Source organism: Salmo trutta, chromosome 6 (assembly GCF_901001165.1).
Source record: "Salmo trutta chromosome 6, fSalTru1.1, whole genome shotgun sequence".
Lineage (NCBI taxonomy): Eukaryota > Metazoa > Chordata > Actinopteri > Salmoniformes > Salmonidae > Salmo > Salmo trutta.
Genome location: NC_042962.1, coordinates 41,134,896 through 41,160,815, shown reverse-complemented (window position 1 = coordinate 41,160,815; position 25,920 = coordinate 41,134,896). Strand labels below are relative to the sequence as shown.

General features: G+C 42.4%; 1 protein-coding gene across 8 annotated transcripts in view; it reads left to right on the top strand.

Annotated features, from left to right (window-relative positions):
* Positions 1-24,071, top strand: part of LOC115195921 (muscleblind-like protein 2a) — a 77,837-nt gene extending 53,766 nt beyond the window's left edge. For 2 of the 8 annotated variants that reach the window (XM_029756267.1, XM_029756268.1), the window contains exons 6-9: positions 1,039-1,092; positions 1,579-1,738; positions 3,243-3,278; positions 20,675-24,071. In XM_029756267.1, coding sequence (XP_029612127.1) covers positions 1,039-1,092; positions 1,579-1,738; positions 3,243-3,278; positions 20,675-20,796 — 372 coding nt within the window. In that variant the 3' untranslated portion in view covers positions 20,797-24,071. Of the gene's footprint in view, positions 1-1,038; positions 1,093-1,578; positions 1,739-3,242; positions 3,279-4,234; positions 4,330-20,674 lie in introns of all 8 variants that reach the window. The other 6 variants (XM_029756269.1, XM_029756273.1, XM_029756271.1 and 3 more) reach the window with 6 other exon arrangements.
* The last annotated feature ends 1,849 nt before the right edge of the window (positions 24,072-25,920 follow it).

The window sequence follows — 25,920 nt, the reverse complement described above, 5'->3', positions numbered from 1 at the left end:
TAGTCCCTGGTAGCCCATTCCCTTAGCCCCTTGTTTTTTTGTTTTCTCAGATCTAAAAGGACTGGATAGGTTTAAGCGATGGTGGTGGTTCCATCCTAGCCCTCTAATATGTTTCCTATTGCTTTCACCTATCCAGTCCTTTCAGCTCTATGAACACAATAGTAAGGGCTAGAGCAAAGACTAGGGTTTTTCGGTGAGAAATGTATGTTGCATTCACATCCTATTCTGTCATGGTGGCCAGTCACACCAAAGCACCAAAAACAGAGCCAACAATATTCCATACAGCAGATAGTGTACAAGTGTTTTTTTATTTATTTAACCAGGTAGGCTAGTTGAGAACAAGTTCTAATTTACAACTGCAACCTGGCCAAGATAAAGCAAAGCAGTGCGACACAAACAACACAGAGTTACACATGGAATAAACAAGCGTTTACAGTGTGTTTACAGAAGAGGGCGAATCCTACCTTTTTTAGATCTGTGAACATAACTCAAACTTTCACGTAAATCATGATGTCAAATGGAGATTTATGAAAAATGTTGACTTGTGCGCACAGATCTGAAGTTAGGATTTGGCCCAACTGAATGTCAATTGTTTATATTAATAATACCCCAAGATATTTTGATACATAGATTGATTAGATAACTGATATACTTGTAAAGACGTAACTAGCTTTACAGAACTAATAACTGCAATCCAAATAGTTTGTTTACTTCATAAGTGCATTTGAAAATCTTTGTATTTCTTAAACTTTTTAACCAAAGGTATAGTAGATGCTTTTTTTGCTTTTGTACTAATTCAGAACTTTAGCGATATGTTTCTTTAAACAAACAACAAACAATTTTTTGTTTATGTGCATGCATATTGTTTTGTACGTGGTATACTGCATTCAGATTATTTTGTTTTGTTTTTCCTTCTCACCTATCCACAATGCAATGCTGTCCCCCATGACGCACCTCTGCTTGCTGTTACCTGTATGTTAATACGCTTGACTCCCATTGGCCCACTGCCATCATGTGCTCGCTGCCTGCTATTTAAAGACTCAGTCGACTGCCAAAGCAATGAAGCGACCCCTCGAGGCAACTGTAGAACTGGTACTTTGACCTTTCACCTTTTGCTTTGCATGTAGCTTCTTTAATGTACTGTAGCAACTCACAATAATTTTAATTTGGCTTTTTGCTGTTTTAAATGCCCAAGTATTTTTATTATGCAATTAATATCCACCAATATGATTCTTGTAGTTATTATTTTAGTATGCTTTACATTGATTGATCGTATAACAACGAGAATGTTAATTCCCAAGTATCAATTTGTTTGTTACTGTAAATTATTGTTTTATAATTGCCTTGCTAGATATTGTGTGTAGTTCCTTCAATGTCCCCATGTGGTTATTTAAACCTAAGTTGCCATTGTGACTTCTCTGTTGTAACTTTGTGCTGTTTTGTAGCTAGTAGCCACAAAAGACCCAGAGAAGCAGTGTGATTTCTCATGTTATAGTATATAGAATAGTCATGTGAATGTAGTCATTTTTGAGGCCTCCGCCTCGTTGTATCTAACGTCTCCTTGTCCCTCCCGTACAGGCTTTCCCCCACGGCTGCCTGCAGCCCCTACCAAAGAGACCAGCACTTGAGAAGAGCAACGGGGCCAGCTCACTTTTTCACCCCAGTATGTTGCACTACCAGCAGGCCTTGGCCAACGCACAGCTGCAGCAGCAGACGGCTTTCTGTGGCTTTCCCACAGGTAGGAAGTACACCTGCCCACAACACACACACATGCACATGTACCTTCACACAGACACGCATGTAGGCAAACACACACACACACACACCTATACACATTTATGTACACAGATACACACCCATGTAGAATGTAGACACAAGCTGGATAGAGCTTCCCTAACTTTCCGTTTCCCCATAAAAGCATCAAAGGGCAAAGTTCAAGTATATAACCCTTAAAAGGTTTCACCAGGTGAGCTTGTGAGGAAATGGGATATTCCCCATATTTTCTCCAAAAGTTTGAGGCCAGTCTCTCTTGAAACCAACAGTGTGATCAACCGCTTTTTCTCAAGTGGAAATCAAGTTGTTATGGGCCCTGTTCAAAGATTGCAATTGGAATTGGCTCGCAAAACTACCTCTAACTTCCTTCATACTGGACGCAGAGACATACAAATGGTATCCATGAGTTCATCTCACTCTGGAGAAGTAAATAAATGTATTAATTGCCAAAATCCCGAACTATCCCTTTAAGCCTCTTGTGGTTGAGACTACCTTCCCCTAACCCCATATCCCTCCCTTCCTACTCCTTTCTTTAGTGTTATCATCCTCCATGGCCTTTACACCCTTCCTCTCCTTTCCCAGTGTAGGAAGCATGTTCAGAATGCTGTGTACACACCACACATGGGTTCAATTAATATCGGTTTCTCTTGGAATACTCTAGCTGTGCTTTATTGAAGCAAAAGTGCAAACGCTGCCCATCTAGCACTCCAGATCCCACGCATAAAGTAATTTGAAAGACGACATACTATTTGAACCCAGGTCTGATTCGTTCTCACTGCATGGTCCAAGCATCCAGCCCTTAACCTTCTCTAGCCTGATCCCAGAAATGTGTGTGCTGTCTTGCCAGCTCCTATTGCCATTGTCACGCCATGTGTCTGCTGTGACAGAGACCATAGGAGTTGGCAAGATGGCACGCACATATGAGGCCAGTAAACCTCTGACACTTAAAAGTTTAATTTGTAGTATGTTTGATTTTACCTTCCCACCCCCCCAGAACATATTTATTTTTTATGATTTATTTACAGACCTGACTTTTTTTGGGGGGGTTTAACCTTTTATTTAACTAGGCAAGTTAGTTATGAACAAATTCTTATTTGCAATGACGGCCTACCCCGGCCAAACAAGGACGACGCTGGGCCAATTTTGCGCCGCCCTATGGGACTCCCAATCACGGCCAGATGTGTGGCATAAGACTACAAAAATGGAGTCAAACTGCACAGTGCAGTCATACCAATTGCAGGCTTGTGAAATTTGTTTAAATGCATGTTTATAGCTAGCTACCAAAATCTCTAGCCTGGTCCCAGATCTGTTTGTGCTCTCTTGCCGACTCCTATGGTCAATGGCATGCCATACAGTACAAACCGATTTGGGACCAGGCTACAACCAAAATCTCTGTCTCCTCTTTAACATGTTTTTCTCCTCCCCTTATTAACCCTCTGTTCACTCTCTTCCACTGCATGATCACACAGGATCAGTCTTGTGCATGACTCCTGCTAGCAGCCTTGGTAGGTTCCTTCCTTTCCCTTTTTCATTCTCACTATGCTTTTAAAGGAATAGGGTGAAGTTGCCCCTAGACTCTGATCTTGGGTCCCCACTAATGTTTAAGGTTAGGATTGGGGGAGGAGAAGCTGATCCTAGATCTGTACCTAGGGGAAACTTCACCATGGAGCCTCTTTAAATTGGGGGGAGAGCGGGAACAGGCCTGGAGATGTAAGCAATTACAGGTGACACAAAGTTCATGGATGTTGTGACACAGTGAGAGGCACGGTTGTAGAACATTGGGCTAGAGTGCATGATTGTTTTTACTGAAAAGCGCCACAAAGTAATGCAAAGTGCTGCAAAGTCCTACATGTCAATTTGAACTCACCTGTAAGAGATGATTCTCAATTAGGATGTAATATATTTTGTTACTTAGCTACTTACTGTCTTCTACCCTAATTATGGAATGTGAAGTGTTATTCTTAACATTATCAGTATTACTAGTATAGATAAAATTGGCTTTCCAAATGAATTGTTTATTGAAAAGTAGATATTGTGTTTTTTACTGTGCTGTGTTGATCCCAGAGAAAAATAGAAAGAGGGTGAACACAATTGGTAGAAAAGCTCTCAATCTTGATGGGGCTCTAATTGTTTTCTAGTTCATCTCAATCTTATAATACCACTCATCATATCTCACTCAGTCCTCTGGGAACAACTGATTGTCGGTCCAAATTTCCTTACTTGTGATTGTAATTCAGCTTTTTCTCCTCTTTTTTTTTCTCCCATGCTTTCTCTCGCTTTTGCATTGTGATGCGCACACCTTCCGCTGGGCTAACCTAACGATGGCTCGCCCCTCTGTAATATGCATCATGCCCAAAAACCACAACAACCAAACAATCGACAATACCCATTGCCATGGTTACCACACTGCCTCCACTGCCTACCTGTTCATTGCTTCCATGGCCCCCCCTTCCCGAAAAAGTACCCATGATGTACAGTGCTACGCCTGCTACTATCTCTGCAACAACAACTCCTGTCACAAGTGTCCCCTACGCAGCAGCAGCGCCAGCCAATCAGGTTTGCTCATTTTAAAGCTTTCTTTCATCCATTCCCAGAGCTCTAAATAAGTGCTTGATGACCATAGTCCAAAGAGCTCATCTTCTATAATTTCAATTGAGCCCGACCTCCACATCCTTCGATTAAATTCACATTTTTATTGTCCCAACAGTGAAACTCATTCATGCTCTAGTCTGCTACTGTGGTATTTCAATGTCTGCCACAGATGTCAGAACGTGTTGACTATTATTTCAGAGGACTACTGTACGTTTGAAAAAGTATATGTTTAGTAATTTATTGGGCATGTTACACAATGACCCAGTGAAGCACTTATTCAGAGCTCTCACATTTGCAAATAATAGTTGTCTTGTGTTTCATTAGATCCTAGTTTTTGTTTTGCATGTATGTTGTTTTTCATACACTTTACGTTGTCAAGTTTCCCTCTTCAACTTGTGTTAGAAACATCACCTGTGTGTTTCGTGACACGCACGCACATACACTTTTTTTCCACCTAAAAAAACCTAGCCACTCCATCTCCATCCACCATGTTGGCTCCTGTCAGCAAACACAGCTTCACTCTCTGACTCCCTGTTCTGCTTGGCGGTGATGGGTGAGGACGAAAGCCTTGAGGAAACTGTCGATCCAGGGTGGCCATGTCTGCTATATTAGTGTTACAAGAGACAGGAAGGACGTCTCCGGAAAGGCCTAAAATGGCTCCAGATAAGCACAGTTACTAGTTAGACGTATGGCTCTGTGTCAGCAGGGGCTGGGAAGGTGCAGTTGGGTGCGGAAGTCAGATGACTCACGTGCGCACACACACACAAGTCCTTTTAAACCTGACAATTACAGCGCACTGCCAGGTGGAGCGCCCGCAGCAAACCAAGCAGTCCTCCCATTAACCCCAATTAGAAAGGCCTTGAGCGGTTGCCACGTTACAGGCTTGATGAGATTTGATTTACAGCTCAGTGGTCAGTGAGCTTTCCCAGAAATGTATTGGACGGATGACGTCGATCCATGATCATCAAGACTTCCGGTTGTCGGTGAATCATCATTATTTCACACTGTTCCCTCAAATTGGTTTATATTGAGATTCTCAGTGTAGAAAGTGGTGGTTGGTTTTCTGTTGGTTTTCACATCATTACACATTCAATCCCAGGCTTTATTTGGTCAAAAAATGCACCAGAAAATGCACTTTTACACATCATTCAGTGCGTTCAGAAAGTATTCATACTCCTTGACTTATTCCACATTTTGTTGTTACAGCCTAAATTCAAAATGGATGAAAATGTGTTTTTTTTAAATAAAATACAGATATCTCCTTTACATAAGTATTCACACCCCTGCATCAATACTTTGTAGAAGCACCTTTGGCGGTGATTACAGCTTTGAGTCATCTTGGGTATGTCTGTACCAGCTTTGCACATCTGGATTTGGGGATTTTCTCCCATTCTTCTGTGCAGATTTTTTTCAAGTTAGATGGGGAGCAACATTGAACAGCAATCTTCAAGTCTGGGCTTTGGCGGGCCACTTGAGGACTTACACATTATTGTTCAGAAGCCATTCCAACGTTGCTTTGCCTGTATGCTCAGGGTCATTGTCCTGTTGGAACATACATTTTCAATGAGGTAGTCATTAAACACTATTATTGCACACGGAGTGTAACTTATTTGTGACTTATGACTTGTTAGGCACATTTTTTTTCACTCCTGAACTTATTTAGGCATGCCATAACAAAGGGGTTGAATACTTATTGACTCAAGACATTTCATGAGTCAATCAACACAATTCCACATTGACATTATAGGGTGTTGTGTGTAGGCCAGTGACGACAAATCTCAATTTAATACATTTTAAATTCAGAGTGTAACAATACATTTGGAATAAGTCAAGGGGTATGCATACTTTCTGAAAGCACTGTGACTTAAACATGTTAGACGCCTTAAATCAAGACTATAATTTCAATTGATATAAAAAAAAATCTCTACTGATTCTCCTCCCAGCATCTAGTCTGTATGACCAACCACACTAGTATTATTACTAGCACATTGCCTATTATTGCTGCCTATAATGTTTTATTGTAGGCCTACTATTACGCATATGTCTCTCCACCGTTTTTCTCAAAACTCAATAAGCAGTCCCACTTGCTATTTATCATTCATGACTAGCAATTTCTTTGATATTGTTCTATTTTTGGACCATGACCAGGGAGAAAAATGACTTTCCCCTTTAAAGCTTTTTAATGATTACCTTAGAAACACACACCCTTCGCCATTTTGTAGCCTCTCCTTATGGCGCGTCCCAAATGGCACTCTATTCCCTACAGTGCACATAAAGTCGTATGAGCCCTGATCAGGGATGTAGTGCGCTATATAGGGAATAGGGTGCCGTTTCGGACGCATCCCTAACATCACACCGCCCTGAGTAGCACATTTGTAAGGTTTGTTGTTCTGTAAGGTGTTCTGGTGAGGCAGCTGACGATGAGACTGCGAGGTGCGTGTCGGGGAGCGCACATGGCACACACAAACACATGCAGCCTCCCAGTCTCAGATGGTGATGGTGTTGCTTCGTCCAGTGTGTCTGAGTAGAAGAGAGCGGGGCAGGGAGAAACTGAGGGAGGGACCACTTTTAATGTTCCAATGTGGATCTCGTCATCATCACTGACTCCTCATCGCTGTGAGCTAGTGAAATACATGGCTCTAATCATGATGCATGGACACTAGCTAACAGTTGTGACTGTGTATGTCTTACAGGAGCTGTAGAGACAGCCATAGCCTTCCCCTCACACGCCCTCTCCCTGTCTGCATCCTGCGTCCGTCCCTTGGGCTTTGATCAAAAGTAGTGCACTATACAGGGAAAAGGGTTCCATATGGGGGACAAACCTGAATCCCAAATCAACCCCTAACCCCTATGCACTTGTGTAGATCTGAGCGGAGTGGATAGGTGTAAGCAATGGATAGGGATTCAGGGTATATGCCTTCACAGTCCAGGCACAACCCAGCTACAGTATTACATGTGTTGTCTATCTATAATATATCATATACATTGTGTTTTCACAGTAAGATTTTTAATAGTTTGGTTTGGAGTAGCATGTTTGACATAGGTGAAGTGGACCCTCTTTTAAAGGCCCAGTGCAGTCAAAAATGTGATTTTATAGTGTTTTATATATATTTCCGCACTATGAGTTTGGAATAATACTGTGAAATTGCGAAGATGGTGATCATGCCCTTTTAGCTGAAATTTCAGCCAGTTTTGGTGGGATGGAGTTTTGGCCTACCTGGTAACATCACCAGGCGGTAAATGTGTTAATAGACCAATAAGAAAGAGTTCAACAACAAAAAACTTAGCTGACTCGTTTCTCCTCCTGCTGACTTTCGCAGATGCTGCCATTACTCTCTTGAAGTTGCCAGTAATGGGCTACACTGACCTTTTTTTCATGTGGAATGCCAATTTATCTTACCATTTCTACCATTCTGCTTGCCAGTTATGGTTTTCATATGCACATTTTCGTGAAACAGTCACTGTCAAAGTCATTGTCTTGTGGTTAATCAAAATTCTATCCAAATGAAAATGATAAACTCAAAGTAACTTCTATTGCCATTGCCAACTATGTAAAAATAGCCTACATAAATCCAACAAATAAAACCATTGCAGACTGCAGGTACAAAATATCCTGATGAAAAATAAATATCCTATAAATCACATTGGCTACAGATGGCCTGACTGCAGCTATCTTGAAACATTGTATCAACTATTAACTTGGTTCAGGCTGAAGCTTGCCTTGCAACATTGTATAAAATATTCTGGGCCCTCATTTTCCCACGCCAGTGAGCTCAGGACAGACACAGCTGTAGGCTATATACGCAAGGGATAAGAAGCAGTGCTTGACTTGGGCATGAGCTCACCGGAGCTGAGTACCGACACCTCAAATGTTCTACTGCTTGAGCTCCTGTTTCTCTTATAGAACATTAGCTAAAAGGTATTGTGGATCTCCTAAATATAAACAGTACCGGAACTTATTTCAGTCGAACTCTATTTTATTTTATTACATTTCCACTGAATCAGAGCATGCCATTTTTCCCTTTCATGCTGAGTGATTTTCGAAAAGGGAGAGAGCTGGAAAGATTTTTCAAATACATTGAGGAACAATTGTAATTCTCAATGGATGTAAAAACAGACTTTGTTTGCTTGCTGTTTGAGCTCAAGAACACATTACTTTGAGAAGCTCCACAGGTCATTAGTGGTGGTGCGTTAAGCCAATCAGAAATACTATCAGATCCCCAAATGGGCACATGTATATGACTACATTTGCGTGCAGGCCAGGGATCCTATAGGCAACTTCTATGTGTGCGCGTCCTTACTCAACATTGACAGGAGCGGTCCAAACAAAAGACGACAACTCGATTGAAAAAAAACAGGTAAATGGAAGAAATTAACCAGAACTTGTTTCTTACCAGTGTATAATAGGTTGTGCACTCTGCAAACAATGTGTCCACTCCGACAATGATAACGGGAAGACTGGAATAATGATATTGAATGCATTAACAGAAATTACCATAACCAAAGTAACAAACATTGTAGATTAGGAATTAACGGTAAATGCACTACTGGTGATATACAGTACCAGTCAAAAGTTTGGATACACCTACTCATTCAAGGGTTTTTCTTTATTTGTACTATTTTCTACATTGTAGAATAATAGTGAAGACATAAACTATATAAATAACACATATGGAATCATGTAGTAACCAAAAAAATTGTTAAACAAATGAAACTTTTGCACACTCTTGGCATTCTCTCAACCAGCTTTACCTGGAAAGCTTTTCCAACAGTCTTGGAGTTCCCACATATGCTGAGCACTTGTTGGCTGCTTTTCCTTCACACTGCGGGCCAACTCATCCCAAACAATCTCAATTGGGTTGAGGTTGGGTGATTGTGGAGGCCAGGTCATCTGATGCAGCACTCCATCACTCTCCTTCTTGGTCAAATAGCCTTTACACAGCCTGGAGTTGTGTTGGGTCATCGTCCTGTTGAAAAACAAATGATGTGAAATGGCGTATCGCTGCAGAATGCTGTGGTAGCCATGCTGGTTAACTGTGCCTTGAATTCTAAGTAAATCACTGACAGTGTCACCAGAAAAGCACCCACATACCATCACACCTCCTCCATGCTTCACCGTGGGAACCACACATGAAAATATTATTAATTCACCTACTCTGCGTTTCACAAAGACACGGCGGTTGGAACCAAAAATCTCTCTAATTTGGACTCATCAGACCAAAGGACAGATTTCCATCGGTCTAATGTCCATTCCTCGAGTTTCTTGGCCAAAGCAAGACTTCTTCTTATTGGTGTCCTTTAGTGGTTTCTTTGCAGCAATTCGACCATGAAGGCCTGATTCACGCAGTCTCCTCTGAACAGTTGAGATTAGTGATGCTCCGATATGACATTTTTGACCGATAAGCGATATTTACAATTTTAGCGGCCTTTTAAGCATTCTAGTACAGTTAAATAGTTAACACACACCCACATGAACGCAGCGGTCTAAGGCACTGCATCTCAGTGCAAGAGGCGTCACTACAGTCCCTGGTTCGAATCCAGGCTGTATCACATCCAGCCGTGATTTGGAGTCCTATAGGGCGGCGCACAATTGGCCCAGCATCGTCCGGGCCGTCACTGTAAATAAGAATTTGTTCTTAATTGACTTGCCTAGTTAAATAAAGGTTACACACACACACACACCACACTGACCAACAAGTTATTTTGTTGGCATTTACGTATGACCTATTACCAGTAAAACAGGTTTTGATTATATTTCTTTCACTTACTTGCTGTGCTGTTTTGTTGTTCATTTGTTTAGTCGTTTCATTCTCTACCACTATTTCTATGGAACCCCGTTTGGGTCTTTGCGTGTCAAAAAAGATACATGTCAAATAACACGACACAATCTGTTTCAGTAGCTATAGTTAGCTAGCTAACTGTATAGCTAGGTGTCATCTAAAATAACCCTAATTTATAAGACAGTTATTATTTGATTAATGATGGTCAGACCCATCTATGTGAAGCTAGCCACAATAAGGATTAGCCACAATAGTGGACTTTGCGGTTAGCCTTCAAAATAAAAGTATGGCATAGTTCTACTATTAGCGTACATTATAACCATTGTCTCCCTTTGGCATCCACTGCTCATGTTGCAGCTTCGTCCAACCATCCATTTAAAGCGCCAGTTTCCAATAGCGCTTTAAAGGGACAATTAGCTCTATGTTGCAGTCTCTACAATTCCTACCCTTGTAATGGTTAGTTGTTGTGTGCCAATCACTGTCTCTGTTTTGGGATGTTTCTCATGCCGTGCCAACCATCCTCCATCTTAAGCCTCTTTTTATGTTTTGGTGGCGGTGCCTTTTTTTTCTGCCTGCCAGACAGAAATTCCTGGCCCTTTATGGTGTTGTCATGTTACGTTTGTGTTGTTATGGGGCTGTTGTGTTCTCCCCACGTTGGGATGTTCCTCCCCTTTCAGGATTTGTTGTATTTTGGACCCTCTCTCTCCCATGTCGCCACACTGGACATCCTCACCTTTAACCTGTTGAGGACAGACGTTCCGCTAGCGGAGCCCTGTTCCGCCTGCGGAACCCCTAGCCAACAGCCAATGGCATCACACGGCGCGAAATACAAAACCAACTAAAATACCACAATTCAATTTTCTCAAACAATCAACTATTTTACACCATTTTAAAGACAAGACTCTCGTTAATCTAACCACATTGTCCGATTTCAAAAAGGCTTTACAGCAAAATCAAAACATTAGATTATGTCAGGAGAGTACACTGCCAAAAATAATCACACTGCCATTTTCAAAGCAAGCATATATGTCACAAAAACCAAAACCACAGCTAAATGCAGCACTAACCTTTGATCTTCATCAGATGACACTCCTAGGACATTATGTTATACAATACATGCATGTTTTGTTCAATCAAGTTCATATTTATATCAAAAACCATTTACATTAGCATGGGATGTTCAGAACTAGCATACCCACCGCAAACTTCCGGTGAATTTACTAAATTACTCATGATTAACGTTCACAAAAAACATAATTATTTTAAGAATTATAGATACAGAACTCCTTTATGCAATCGCGGTGTCAGATTTTAAAATCGCTTTTCGGCGAAAGCACATTTTGCAATATTCTGAGTACATAGCCCGGCCATCATGGCTAGCTATTTTGACACCCACCAAGTTTGGCCCTCACCAAACTCAGATTTACTATAAGAAAAATTGGATTACATTACATTTACATTTAAGTCATTTAGCAGACACACTTATCCAGAGCGACTTACAAATTGCATTCACCTTATGATATCCAGTGGAACAACCACTTTACAATAGTGCATCTAAATCTTTTGGGGGGGGGGGGGGGGGGGGTTAGAAGGATTACTTTATCCTATCCCAGGTATTCCTTAAAGAGGTGGGGTTTCAGGTGTCTCCGGAAGGTGGTGATTGACTCCGCTGTCCTGGCGTCGTGAGGGAGCTTGTTCCACCATTGGGGTGCCAGAGCAGCGAACAGTTTTGACTGGGCTGAGCGGGAACTGTGCTTCCTCAGAGGTAGGGAGGCGAGCAGGCCAGAGGTGGATGAACGCAGTGCCCTTGTTTGGGTGTAGGGCCTGATCAGAGCCTGAAGGTACGGAGGTGCCGTTCCCCTCACAGTTCCGTAGGCAAGCACCATGGACTTGTAGCGGATGCGAGCTTCAACTGGAAGCCAGTGGAGAGAGCGGAGGAGCGGGGTGACGTGAGAGAACTTGGGAAGGTTGAACACCAGACGGGCTGCGGCGTTCTGGATGAGTTGTAGGGGTTTAATGGCACAGGCAGGGAGCCCAGCCAACAGCGAGTTGCAGTAATCCAGACGGGAGATGACAAGTGCCTGGACTAGGACCTGAGCCGCTTCCTGTGTGAGGCAGGGTCGTACTCTGCGAATGTTGTATAGCATGAACCTACAGGATCGGGTCACCGCCTTGATGTTAGTGGAGAACGACAGGGTGTTGTCCAGGGTCACGCCAAGGTTCTTAGCACTCTGGGAGGAGGACACAAGGGAGTTGTCAACCGTGATGGTGAGATCATGGAACGGGCAGTCCTTCCCCGGGAGGAAGAGCAGCTCCGTCTTGCCGAGGTTCAGCTTGAGGTGGTGAGCCGTCATCCACACTGATATGTCTGCCAGACATGCAGAGATGCGATTCGCCACCTGGTTATCAGAAGGGGGAAAGGAGAAGATTAATTGTGTGTCGTCTGCGTAGCAATGATAGGCGAGACCATGTGAGGATATGACCGAGCCAAGTGACTTGGTGTATAGTGAGAATAGAAGAGGGCCTAGAACAGAGCCCTGGGGGACACCAGTGGTGAGAGCGCGTGGTGCGGAGACAGATTCTCGCCACGCCACCTGGTAGGAGCGACCTGTCAGGTAGGACGCAATCCAAGCGTGGGTCGCGCCGGAGATGCCCAGCTCGGAGAGGGTGGAGAGGAGGATATGATGGTTCACAGTATCAAAGGCAGCAGATAGGTCTAGAAGGATGAGAGCAGAGGAGAGAGAGTTAGCTTTAGCAGTGCGGAGAGCCTCCGTGACACAGAGAAGAGCAGTCTCAGTTGAATGCCCAGTCTTGAAACCTGACTGATTAGGATCAAGAAGGTCATTCTGGGAGAGATAGCAGGAGAGCTGGCCAAGGACGGCACGTTCAAGAGTTTTGGAGAGAAAAGAAAGAAGGGATACTGGTCTGTAGTTGTTGATATCGGAGGGATCGAGTGTAGGTTTTTTCAGAAGGGGTGCAACTCTCGCTCTCTTGAAGACGGAAGGGACGTAGCCAGCGGTCAAGGATGAGTTGATGAGCGAGGTGAGGTAGGGGAGAAGGTCTCTGGAAATGGTCTGGAGAAGAGAGGAGGGGATAGGGTCGAGTGGGCAGGTAGTTGGGCGGCCGGCCGTCACGAGACGCGAGATTTCATCTGGAGAGAGAGGGGAGAAAGAGGTCAAAGCACAGGGTAGGGCAGTGTGAGCAGGACCAGCGGTGTCGTTTGGCTTAGTAAACGAGGATCGGATGTCATCAGCCTTCTTTTCAAAATGGTTGACGAAGTCATCCGCAGAGAGAGAGGAGGAGGAGGGGGGGAGGAGGATTCAGGAGGGAGGAGAAGGTAGCAAAGAGCTTCCTAGGGTTAGAGGCAGATGCTTGGAATTTAGAGTGGTAGAAAGTGGCTTTAGCAGCAGAGACAGAAGAGGAAAATGTAGAGAGGAGGGCGTGAAAGGATGCCAGGTCCGCAGGGAGGCGAGTTTTCCTCCATTTCCGCTCGGCTGCCCGGAGCCCTGTTCTGTGAGCTCGCAGTGAGTCGTCGAGCCACGGCGCAGGAGTGGAGGACCGAGCCGGCCTGGAGGATAGGGGACAGAGAAAATCAAAGGATGCAGAAAGGGAGGAGAGGAGGCAGAATCAGGAGATAGGTTGGAGAAGGTTTGAGCAGAGGGAAGAGATGATAGGATGGAAGAGGAGAGAGTAGCGGGAGAGAGAGAGCGAAGGTTGGGACGGCGCAATACCATCCGAGTAGGGGCAGAGTGAGAAGTGTTGGATGAGAGCGAGAGGGAAAAGGATACAAGGTAGTGGTCGGAGACTTGGAGGGGAGTTGCAATGAGATTAGTGGATGAACAGCATCTAGTAAAGATGAGGTCAAGCGTATTGCCTGCCTTGTGAGTGGGGGGGAAGGTGAGAGGGTGAGGTCAAAAGAGGAGAGGAGTGGAAAGGAGGCAGAGAGGAATGAGTCAAAGGTAGATGTGGGGAGGTTAAAGTCACCCAGAACTGTGAGAGGTGAGCCATCCTCAGGGAAGGAACTTATCAAGGCATCAAGCTCATTGATGAACTCTCCAAGGGAACCTGGAGGGCGATAAATGATAAGGATGTTAAGCTTGAAAGGGCTGGTAACTGTGACAGCATGGAATTCAAATGAGGAGATAGACAGATGGGTCAGGGGAGAAAGAGAGAATGTCCACTTGGGAGAGATGAGGATTCCAGTGCCACCACCCCGCTGGCTCGATGCTCTAGGGGTATGCGAGAACACGTGGGCAGACGAGGAGAGAGCAGTAGGAGTAGCAGTGTTATCTGTGGTAATCCATGTTTCCGTCAGCGCCAGGAAGTCTAGGGACTGGAGGGTAGCATAGGCTGAGATGAACTCAGCCTTGTTGGCCGCAGACCGGCAGTTCCAGAGGCTGCCGGAGACCTGGAACTCCACGTGGGTCGTGCGCGCTGGGACCACCAGGTTAGAGTGGCAGCGGCCACGCGGTGTGAAGCGTTTGTATGGCCTGTGCAGAGGGGAGAGAACAGGGATAGACAGACACATAGTTGACAAGCTACAGAAGAGGCTACGCTAATGCAAAGGAGATTGGAATGACAAGTGGACTACACGTCTCGAATGTTCAGAAAGTTAAGCTTACGTTGCGAAAATCTTATTGACTAAAATGACGAAAATGCTAGCTAACTAACACAACACTACACTAATCAAGTCGTTCTGTTGTAATGTAATAGTTTCTACAGTGCTGCTAGTCGGTAGAGGTTGGCTATTATACAAAAGCAACTTTGTAGCTAGCTAACATAACATAACACTAATCAAGACGTTCCTTTGTAATGTATTTAGTTTCTACAATGCTGCTCGTCGGTAATAGTTGGCTAGGTATGGAACAATGGCGTCGCGGGGGACGGAAATAGCTGGCTAGCTAACCTAGCTAACCTCGATAATTACTAAACTACACAATTATCAAGCTATGACAAAGACAGCTATGTAGCTAGCTAGCTAACACTGCACTAGTCAAATCGTTCCGTTGTAATGTATTAGTATCTACAGCGCTGCTAGTCGGTAACGGTTGGCTAGCTAGCAGTGTTGAGTAGCTAGCAGCTAGCAGTGTTGACTACGTTATGAGGACGAAAAAATAGCTAGCCTTGGTAATTACTCTAAGCTAAGAAAAATTGCTCAGATCAAACAAACCAAACCGTTGTAATGTAAAGAAGTGTAATATTACCTGTGGAGCGAAGCGAAGTGCGACTGCTCGCTCCGGACCGGATTACCTTTGCTGTTCTTCGTCAGAATGCACTCCCAGGACTTCTACTTCAACAACAAATGTTGTTTTGCTTCCAAATAATCCATAGTTATATTCAAATAGCTCCGTTTTGTTTGTGCGTTCAGGTCACAATCCGAAGGGTGACGCGCGAGCACATTTCGTGACCAAAAAATTACAAATATTCCATTACCGTACTTAGAAGCATGTCAAACGCTGTTTAAATACATTTTTATGCTATTTTTCTCGTAAAATAGCGATAAGATTCCAACCGGGCGACGTTGTATTCATTCAAAGGCTGAAAGAAAATAATGGAGTAGTCTCGTGGATGCGCATCTCCAGTGTCTGTTCCCAGCCTGACCAATAACAAATACTCCTGCTGTTCTTAGCCCAGAGACTGCAGACACCCCATTACACTTTCTGGCGCCTTCTGAGAGCCAATGGAAGCCTTAGAAAATGTCACGTTACAGCACAGATGCTGTATTTTCGATAGAGATGCTACAGAAGGACGACAAATTGTCAGACAGGGCACTTCCTGTATGGAATCTTCTCAGGTTTTGGCCTGCCATATGAGTTCTGTTATACTCACAGACACCATTCAAACAGTTTTAGAAACTTTAGAGTGTTTTCTATCCAAATCTACTAATTATATGCATATTCTAAATAGATTTTAAATCGGGTACGTTTTCTTATCCGGCCGTGAAAATACTGCCCCCTATCCCAAACAGGTTTTAACATCGGTGTTAAATTAGACATCGGGCCGATACCGATGTTGCCATTTTTAGCTAGTATCGGACGATTTGTTCACCAATATATCGTGCATCCCTAGTTGTCTCTGTTACTTGAACTCTGTGAAGCATTTTTTTCGGCTTTGTTGGCATTTACGTATGACCCATAGCGATTGAAGGTTTTTGCAACTGCACTTTCAAAGTTCTTGAAATGTTCTGCGTTGACTGACCTTCATGTCTTAAAGTATTGATGGACTGCCATTTTCCTTTGCTTATTTGAGTTGTTTTTGCCATAAAATGGACTTGGCAGGGATGCAAACAAGTCACCTTTCGGCGAAATTCGTCGTTTTGAATCCAAAATAGGTGACCTACGTGATTCGTATGCAAACTGCTTGCTTTCACATTAACCACTTTTTATTTTACACACAGTGACTGATCATGTGGATCATATTCTTTGTTGTTTAATTAGTTAAAACCTGGGTGGGAAGAGAGAGAATATTCAGACAGGACACTGGATAAGACATGAGAAATACTCCAGATATAACAGACTGTCCCTAGCCCCCTGACACAAACTATTGCAGCATAAATACTGGAGGCTGAGACAGGAGGGGTCGGGAGACACTGTGGCCCTGTCCGACGATGCCCCCGGACAGGGCCAAACAGGCAGGATATAACCCCACCCACTTTGCTAAGGCACAGCCCCCACCACTAGAGGGATATCTTCAACCACTAACCTACTACCCTGAGACAAGGCCGAGTTTAGCCCACGAAGACCTCCCCCACGGCACAAACCCAAGGGGGGTGCCAACCCAGACAGGAAGATCACATCAGTGACTCAACCCACTCAAGTGATGCACCCCTCCTAGGGACGGCATGGAAGAGCACCAGTAAGCCAGTGACTCAGCCCCCGTAATAGGGTTAGAGGCAGAGAATCCCAGTGGAGAGAGGGGTTCCGGCCAGGCGGAGACAGCAAGGGCGGTTCGTCACTCCAGTGCCTTTCCGTTTACCCTCACACCAGACTACAGTCAATCATAGGACCTACTGAAGAGATGAGTCTTCAATAAAGACTTAAAGGTCGAGACCGAGTCTGCGTCTCTCACATGGCTAGGCAGACCATTCCATACAAATGGAGCTCTATAGGAGAAAGCCCTGTCTCCAGCTGTTTGCTTAGAAATTCTAGGGACAGTAAGGAGGCCTGCATCTTGTGACCGTAGCGTACGTGTAGGTATGTACGGCAGGACCAAATTGGAAAGATGGGTAGGAGTAAGCCCATGTAACGCTTTGTAGGTTAGCAGTAAAACCTTGAAATCAGCCCTAGCCTTGACAGGAAGCCAGTGTAGAGAGGCTAGCACTGGAGTAATATGATCAAATGTTTTGGTTCTAGTCAAGATTCTAGCAGCTGTGTTTAGCACTAACTGAAGTTTATTTAGTGCTTTATCCGGGTAGCCGGAAAGTAGAGCATTGCAGTAGTCTAATCTAGAAGTGACAAAAGCATGGATACATTTTTCTGCATCCTTTTTGTACAGAAAGTTTCTGACTTGGTCTTTTACCAAATATACCACCCCTACCTTGTCACAACACAACTGATTGGCTCAAACGCATTAAGAAGGAAAGAAATTCCACAAATTAACTTTTAACAAGGCACACCTGTTTATTGAAATGCATTCCAGGTGACTACCTCATGAAGCTGGTTGAGAGAATGCCAAGAGTGTGCAAAGCTGTCAAGGCAAAGGGTGGCTATTTGTAGAATCTCAAATGTAAAATATATTTTGATTTTGTTTAACACTTTTTTTGGTTACTTCATGATTCCATATGTTATTTCATAGTTTTGATCTCTTCACTATTATTGTACAATGTAGAAAATAGTAAAAATAAAGAAAAACCCTTGAATGAGTAGGTGTTTTAAATCTTTTGAACGGTAGTGTATATTTGTTACTGCTCGACTTAAACAATCTCGGTCGACCAACAGCCTAACTACCAAACAACTACCAAACAATCGACATGTCGACTAATTGGTGTCAGCCCCACAGACAAGTCTTGATCATAAGTACATGCAAGTCAATCCTCTCACTGCGCTGACACGGATGTGAGGGCGCCCTCTTCTGGCTGAATTGGGAAATACACCAACATACACTAGTGGTGGTTTTGTCACATTGGTTACAAAAAGTAATTAGAGTAAACATTGGTTCACATATTTGCAGGATGATTGTACAATGTCCCCTTTGGGGCTGCTGTCTGCAGTAAGGATTTCTGTAAAGTTCCATCATAAGCACAAAAAAACAAACAGTGTAATTAGTGTCACACACGTTTTATTCCAACATCATCTGATGTTTGCTTTTATTTTATGGTGGATCAGGTATCCACCCCTGACCTGTCATTTCCTTTTTTCTGTCCACCATGGCCCATTCACTCACCCCATATTACTGATTATCTGATTTGCTGTTGTTACTGCTGTCCTCATCAGTGATGTCTGTGTACTCCATTTCCAAGCAGCCATGCATCGCCACCCTTGAACACTTCTGATAATTTTACACACGTTCATTACACATGTTCAGTGTGCATGTACAGGTAATTAGAACGCTTGTTATGGTCATTTAGGTAGTTTGCTATTTAACTGTGCCAGTGTGTGAAGTGACCTTTTGCCTTTGCTAGCATTGGCCTGTAACGCATGGAAATAAAATGCCTAAAAGGGAAAAATCATTATATTTCAATGCTGTAGCTGGTACAACACATCATGGTGGTCCTCTATGCATCAGTCTGCTCATCTACTGTATCTGTCTGCTTTCTGAGGCCTTTCACTGCCATGATAAGCCAATAATTTGCATTCCGTGGCCCTGTCCAAAAACGACCCCTAGACCCTACCACCTAAACAGTTGATCTATTTTGTATATTTGAAAGAATTGGATAGGTGTAGCTCGACCTTTTCCTCTTATATTACTTACACCCATCTAGTATTCTTGGATCCACGCAAGTGCCTAGGGGGGTGGAGGCAAGGGGTTTGGAGAGGGTCTCTGTCTGGGTAACCAGCAGTAAGCAACTAGGAGCCAACGGGACATCACACAACATCAATATAACATTCAGCTTTTTGTTTTGTTTTGTTTTTTCCTTAAGTCAAATGACTCCACTCGTGCCATTTAAAATGACTTGTTATGAGCTTGCAGGATCGACATTGCATACACACACACTATATATACAAAGTATGTGCACACCCCTTCAAATTAGTGGATTTGGCTATTTCCGCCACACCCGTTGCTGACCAGTGTATAAAATCAAGCACACAGCCATGTAATCTCCATAGACAAACATTGGCATTAGAATTACCTTATTGAAGAGCTCAGTGACTTTTCATAGGATGCCACCTTTCCAACAAGTCAGTTTGTCAAATTTCTGCTCTGTTAGAGTTGCCCCGATCAACTGTAAGTGCTGTTATTGTGAAGTGGAACGTCTTGGAGCCACAACGGCTCTGCTGTGATGTGGTAGGCTACACAAGCTCACAGAACGGCACTGTCGAGTGCTGAAGCGTGTAGCTTGTAAAAATGGTCTCTCCTCGGTTGCAACCGTCACTACCAGAGTTCCAACTGCCTCTGGAAGCAATGTCAGCACAAGAACTGTTCGTCTGGAGCTTCATGAAATGGGTTTCCATGGCTGAGCAGTCGCACTCAAGCCTAAGATCACCATGCACAATGCCAAGTGTCAGTTGGAGTGGTGTAAAGCTCATCGCCATTGGACTAATCTGGTTTTAATTATCCCAGTAAAATGCTACCTGCCGAATGCATAGTGCCAACTGTAAAGTTTGGTGGAGGAGGAATAATGGTCTGGGGCAGTTTTTCATGGTTCGGGCTAGGCCCCTTAGTTCCAGTGAAGGGAGATCTTATAACGCTACAACATACAATGACATTCTAGACGATTCTGTGCTTCCAACTTTGTGGCGACAGTTTGGGGAAGGCCCTTTCCTGTTTCAGCATGACAATGCTCTCATGCACGAAGCGAGGTCCGTACAGAAATGGTTTGTCGAGATCGGTGTGACCTCAACCCCATCGAACACCTTTTGGATGAATTGGAACGCCGACTGCAAGCCAGGCCTAATCGCCCAACATCCGTGCCCGACCTCACTAATGCTCTTGTGGCTGAATGCTGCGGGGACTTGCTTCCAATGTTCCAACATCTATTGGAAGGCCTTCCAGGAAAGAGTGGGGGCTGTTGTAGTAGCAATTGGGGGGACCAACTCCATATTAATGCCCATGATTTTGGAATGAGATGTTCGACTAGCAGGTGTCCACTTACTTTGTCATGTAGTGTATGTTAGGGATTGGCTTTTTAACCACCCTATGAAGACAATCTGTCTCTTGCTCAATCTTTCCTGGATTCCTTGCATCCTCTCTACTCGCATTGGAGAAGGTCAGAGGGAACTTGGTTCTTCTCCAATACGGTTGAGAAGAAGGCGAGGGGATCAGATGTGAGGAATTACGGAAAGATTAAATGAGATGGAGCCAATCAGTTGAAAAGGTTTAGGCAATGAACTGATGTTTTTGTTCTCCATTTTTCTTCACCTCTCCCACAGATCATCCTGAAGTAACTGTCAGGAAGGAAATGGAGTGTCAAGAAGCTGCACTACAAAGCCCAAAACAGCCCTTCTTCTGTACATACTACCTTCCCCTTCCACTACAACAACCTGCATGCTAAGAGTGTAATACTACCAATTAACCATAAGACTTGAGTGCTGGTGTAAGATGATACACACAACAAAAATATGTATATGTATTGCTAGGAAACTATTGCCATGAAAATTATGACAAAAAATAATATGTACTGAACTACATACACTTAGTGGAGAGATGGCGATGAGTTCATTTTAACGATTGTTTCCTCTGTTAAAGTAATATGGGTTCTTTTTATATTTTGTTTTCAAAACGGAACCTCGATCTGCACAAATGTTCACCCTTTGAAAACACCTTATTTGCACTATAAGAGAACTAGTGCTTATTGTCAAAAGTGCTTAATTGTTTTAAACAGGAGAGTCACAGAGAAGCCCCTGGTTGCAACTGGCGCTCCAGACCAAGCTAGAAGTGATTGTTTGACTTTTTGTTTGTTTTAATTATTTTAAAAAGACAAATGTTAGGGAAGACGACATGTTTACTCAATGACTGTCCTATTAACGATGGTTTGAACGCGCTCCCCCACCCCCATCACCACCACCCCTTTAAAACGGTGTGGTACGCGCTCCATATGAACCATTGGCCAACATTTAATCTCTGGAAAACCAACGGCTTGCCAAACGAAAGTCATCGCGACTGACAGACTAACGGACAGAAGCAATCGGAGTCGATCTGCAAGGAAACAGACGTGGAACAGCTTCGTGGCCAAAACGTGCAGTCGGGCCTCGTTTTTGTGCACATCTGGTGAAAAAAGAACCTAAAATTTTGATTTCTTCTCCTTTGTTAAATTTCAGTTTTACTTTTGGATGGGTGCTGACATTTGGATTGTGGGTGTGTGTGTGTGTGTGTGTGTGTGGTTGGGTGGGAGCCTCAGAGGGGTCGGTGTTGGGGAGAGTTATACTGGGCATCAGGGAGTGCTACTAGCCTTTATGGCCCCGGTTTGTGTGCCAAGGGCTTAACGAATGCTTGCGGATGGCCGAAAGCATACAGCGGGAGGGAGCCTCAGCCTGATGGGCCAAGCCATGGATGTCTGCCAGCAGACTGGAACAGACTGACTGTAAGTCCACCAGAGGCCCCAAAGTCAAGACCACAGGGACAAGGCCTTTTGGGGAGTGGGACTAGAAGGAGGGATAAGGGTGAGATTGGCGAGGGGTGAAACAAGTGCTACGACTCAAAAAGGTGCATTCGAAGATGCTTGTCATCGTCGTGAGATGACGTGAAGTTATTGACTGGAGGGCTATCTGTGACTGTCAGTCGTCACCCTGCTATCACCGAGAATCCTGTTTATATTTGAGAAAAACTGTAGAAGTGCCTAAAAATCCTTTAACTTTAAAACAACAAGCATCTGGAGAAACATACTTTGTCAAAGAAAAAATAAGAATATACAAAAGGATGGTTCAAGCAAAGTTCCCAAAAGTATGTTGACCTATTTAGAGAAAAGACTATTCACTTTTCATGCAGATGCCATTGTTAAAGCAGTACCCTAGTGTTATTGTAAACATATATTTAACACGACAAAAAGTAACTTTCTGAACGGAAAATATATATAAACTAACCAAGATAGCTTGGTAGAATGTTTGTTAAACATTTCATGATGTAATATTTTGTTTTTACCATAGGTTTTTAGTAGTTTACATTGAAAAAAAGTGATTGAGAATACAGGAAATTGTGACTTGTGTGTAATGTATGTAACGTGTCTCTTACTTTGAGAGTTTATATTCATGGTTGTAGCAGCAATGTATTCACATTTATTTCAATTTGTTTTATGACGTTAAGCATCAAGATATGTGTGTCACCAGAACAATCTGTTATTTTATGCCATGATATAGTTAACTGTACTAGCATTGTTTTAAACCAACATCCACGTTATTACCTAATGGTTTATGAGATGTATGTATTTCGACTCTAAATCACATTTCTTGACACTACACAACCAATTATTTTCCTTGTGTATGGGTGTTCAACAAAAAGGATCAGAATCATGACATATTTTCATGGCGCTTGATCAACAGACAATCCACAACGAGACACCTTTGGTTCAAAAATAATAAGGCACTGGTCTTAGTATTTTGTTTTTTGTTTCTTTTTGTTCACTCTCACTGAGATTTTCTTCTAAAAAGTTACAGTTTTAATGTAATTTTTGGTGGAATGTGAACAAAGGTATATTTTGGTAACTTGTCGTATTTTGTTTTGTCAAATGAGTAAGAATGACGTAACCTATTCTATTTTGAAATGAATGTAATTTATTGCATTATCTCCCTTGTTTTGTCATCAACACAGTTCATAGCATTACAGTAATGAGCAAGGCTTTAGAATTGCTTATATTGTTCAACAAAAAAAAGAAAATAAGAATGTTAATTGTATAGGTGACATTTTACCAAAAAAAATGATTTAAATATGTACTTTTCACTCTAGTATTTCATAATATTAAGTTGTTGCTGTGGCAACATAAAGTTGCAATTACTAAAGTTCTGTATTTTTGTAAATTATGTAATCGTTAAGTTGACTTTTTTTTCTAGAACACTGCACACATCACTAGATTGTAAAGCAGATTTCAACATTTCTTATTTGTCGTGATTATGACAATTTTCCTTAGCAGCCTCTGTAAAGGTGTAACTTTAACACTTAAGATGTAATAGACAAAGTTACCAATGATATTTAGGATGAAATTATAACAAATGATCTATTAATTGAATAGTTAAGATGTACAACTTTTCCCCTGAGAAAGGACCACTGGTTTCATGCACACCAATGGAAAAATATTTATGAATGTAGTTTGTTAAATTGTTTATCATCAGTTAAGGATTGCACTTCTTCCGGTAAAGTAAAACATTTCATTATTTCCGATGCCATACCTAATGAAATTTGCAAAGTTACTATACACCAGTAATACAGTAATTCTGTATAATAGTCACTACCTGTTTGTATCAGAGAAATAACCTTTGAGCATCTTGCATGAAAGAAAAAGTTTTTATTAATAAACAATAATTTCCTGAATGTTTCTAGTTATACCGAAAAACACAAAAAAATAGTCTGCACATGAGACAAAAATCTAAGTTGTCCTCGAATGGGATCCATGGTTGTGCCCAAATTAATAGAATTGTGCTGAGAAAAGTAATTTATTGAAATTAAATGTGTTGACATTGACTGACTGACTGGTAAGAGAAAAATATATTAGCACTTGGGTCAGCTGAGCAGACGGCTTATCCAAACACTTTGCCTTATCGTTAGTCCATCGTGCTTAAGGTTTTATGTTCCAGAGCTGTTAAAAATAAACTTTTAAAGGCTATAAACTGGTCTCTACTGAAGACTTTTGCCTTTTATTTATATATATATATACATATATATATATATATATATATACACACACACACACACTACCATTCAAACATTTGGTGTCACTTCGAAATGTCCTTGTTTTTGAAAGAAAATGTTTAAAAAGAGTGGGTGACCCCGGTGCACAACTGAGCAAGAGGACAAGTACATTCGTGTCTAGTTTGAGAAACAGACGCCTCACAAGTCCTCAACTGGCAGCTTCATTAAATAGAACCCACAAAAAAACTGTCTCAATGTCAACAGTGAAGAGGCGACTTCGGGATGCTGGCCTTCTAGGCAGAGTTCCTCTGTCCAGTGTCTGTGTTCTTTTGCCCATCTTAATCTTTTCTTTTTATTGGCCAGTCTGAGATATGGCTTTTTCTTTGCAACTCTGCCTAGAAGGCCAGCATCCCGGAGTCGCTTCTTCACTGTTGACGGTAAGACTGGTGTTTTTGCGGGTACTATTTAATGAAGCTGCCAGTTGAGGACTTGTGAGGTGTCTGTTTCTCAAACTAGACACTCTGTTTTTGTCCTCATGCTCAGATGTACACCAGGGCCTCCCACTCCTCTTTCTATTCTGTTTAGAGACAGTTTGCGCTGTTCTGTGAAGGGAGTAGTGCACAGCGTTGTACGAGATCTTCAGACTGACGAGTTTCAGAAGAAAGTCTTTGTTTCTGGCAATTTTGAGCCTGTAATCGAACCCACAAATGCTGATGCTCCAGATACTCAACTAGTCTAAAGAAGGCCAGTTGTATTGCTTCTTTAATCAGAACAACAGTTTTCAGCGGTGCTAACACAATTGCAAAAGGGTTTTCTAATGATCAATTAGCCTTTTAAAATTATAAACTTGGATTAGCTAACACAATGTGTTATTGGAACACAGGAGTGATGGTTGCTGATAATAAGCCTCTGTACGCCTATGTAGATATTCCATAAAAAGTAGTCATTTACAACGTTAACAATGTCTACACTGTATTTCTGATCAATTTTATGTTATTTTAAAGGACAAAAAATGTGCTTTTCTTTCGAAAACAAGGACATTTATAAGTGACCCCAAACTTTTGAACGGTAGTGTGTGTGTGTGTGTACATATAATGCTAAAAAGTAAAAACTTAAAACAATATTTTTATTTATATACATAAGTTAAATATCGTTTTAAGTTTTGTATTTTTTTGCGTTTTTAAAACGTGAGGCCAAAAGGATCAACTGCTGTACAGAAAGCAGTCTTGTGTCCTAAGCCCCGTTCGAACACTTTAATAACACACCCTTCCTTACTTACTTTCTGATCTAACACAATTTGTTAAGTGTAAGCAACAGTTCTGTCACATAGCTTTCTCTAATCCAGCCATGTCAGATTAGGTATTTCTTCAAGGAAGGGGGATAGCAACGATGCATTTTGTTAAAGTATTAGAACAGGGCTCTATTCTGTCCTTGTAGAGAGCTTGACGATGAGGGTTGTGGCCAACATGCCATGCTGAATGTTCCCTAAAAGGACTGCAGCCAGGGTCGTATTCACTAGCCGAAACGGAAAGGGGCTAACTGAACTTGTCCAATAAGAAACGCTTGTTTTTGTTTAATGTTGCAAAATGTTTCGCTACGGTGTTCACTATTGAATATTACCCAGGTAATGAATTAAGACTGCTTTGCCATCAGAAATGCAGTATCCAATCTACTTTGCAAAAAATATATATAGAGAAAAAGACAAGACTCTCATTGGATTATTAGTTTTGATGTAACCATTTTTCTGTTTTCTTTGTGCGTATAGTTTGTGCTATTTTATGTTACTATAGTCGTGTTTTGTTTCCAGCAAGAAAGTGTAAAATCTATTGAAATAAAG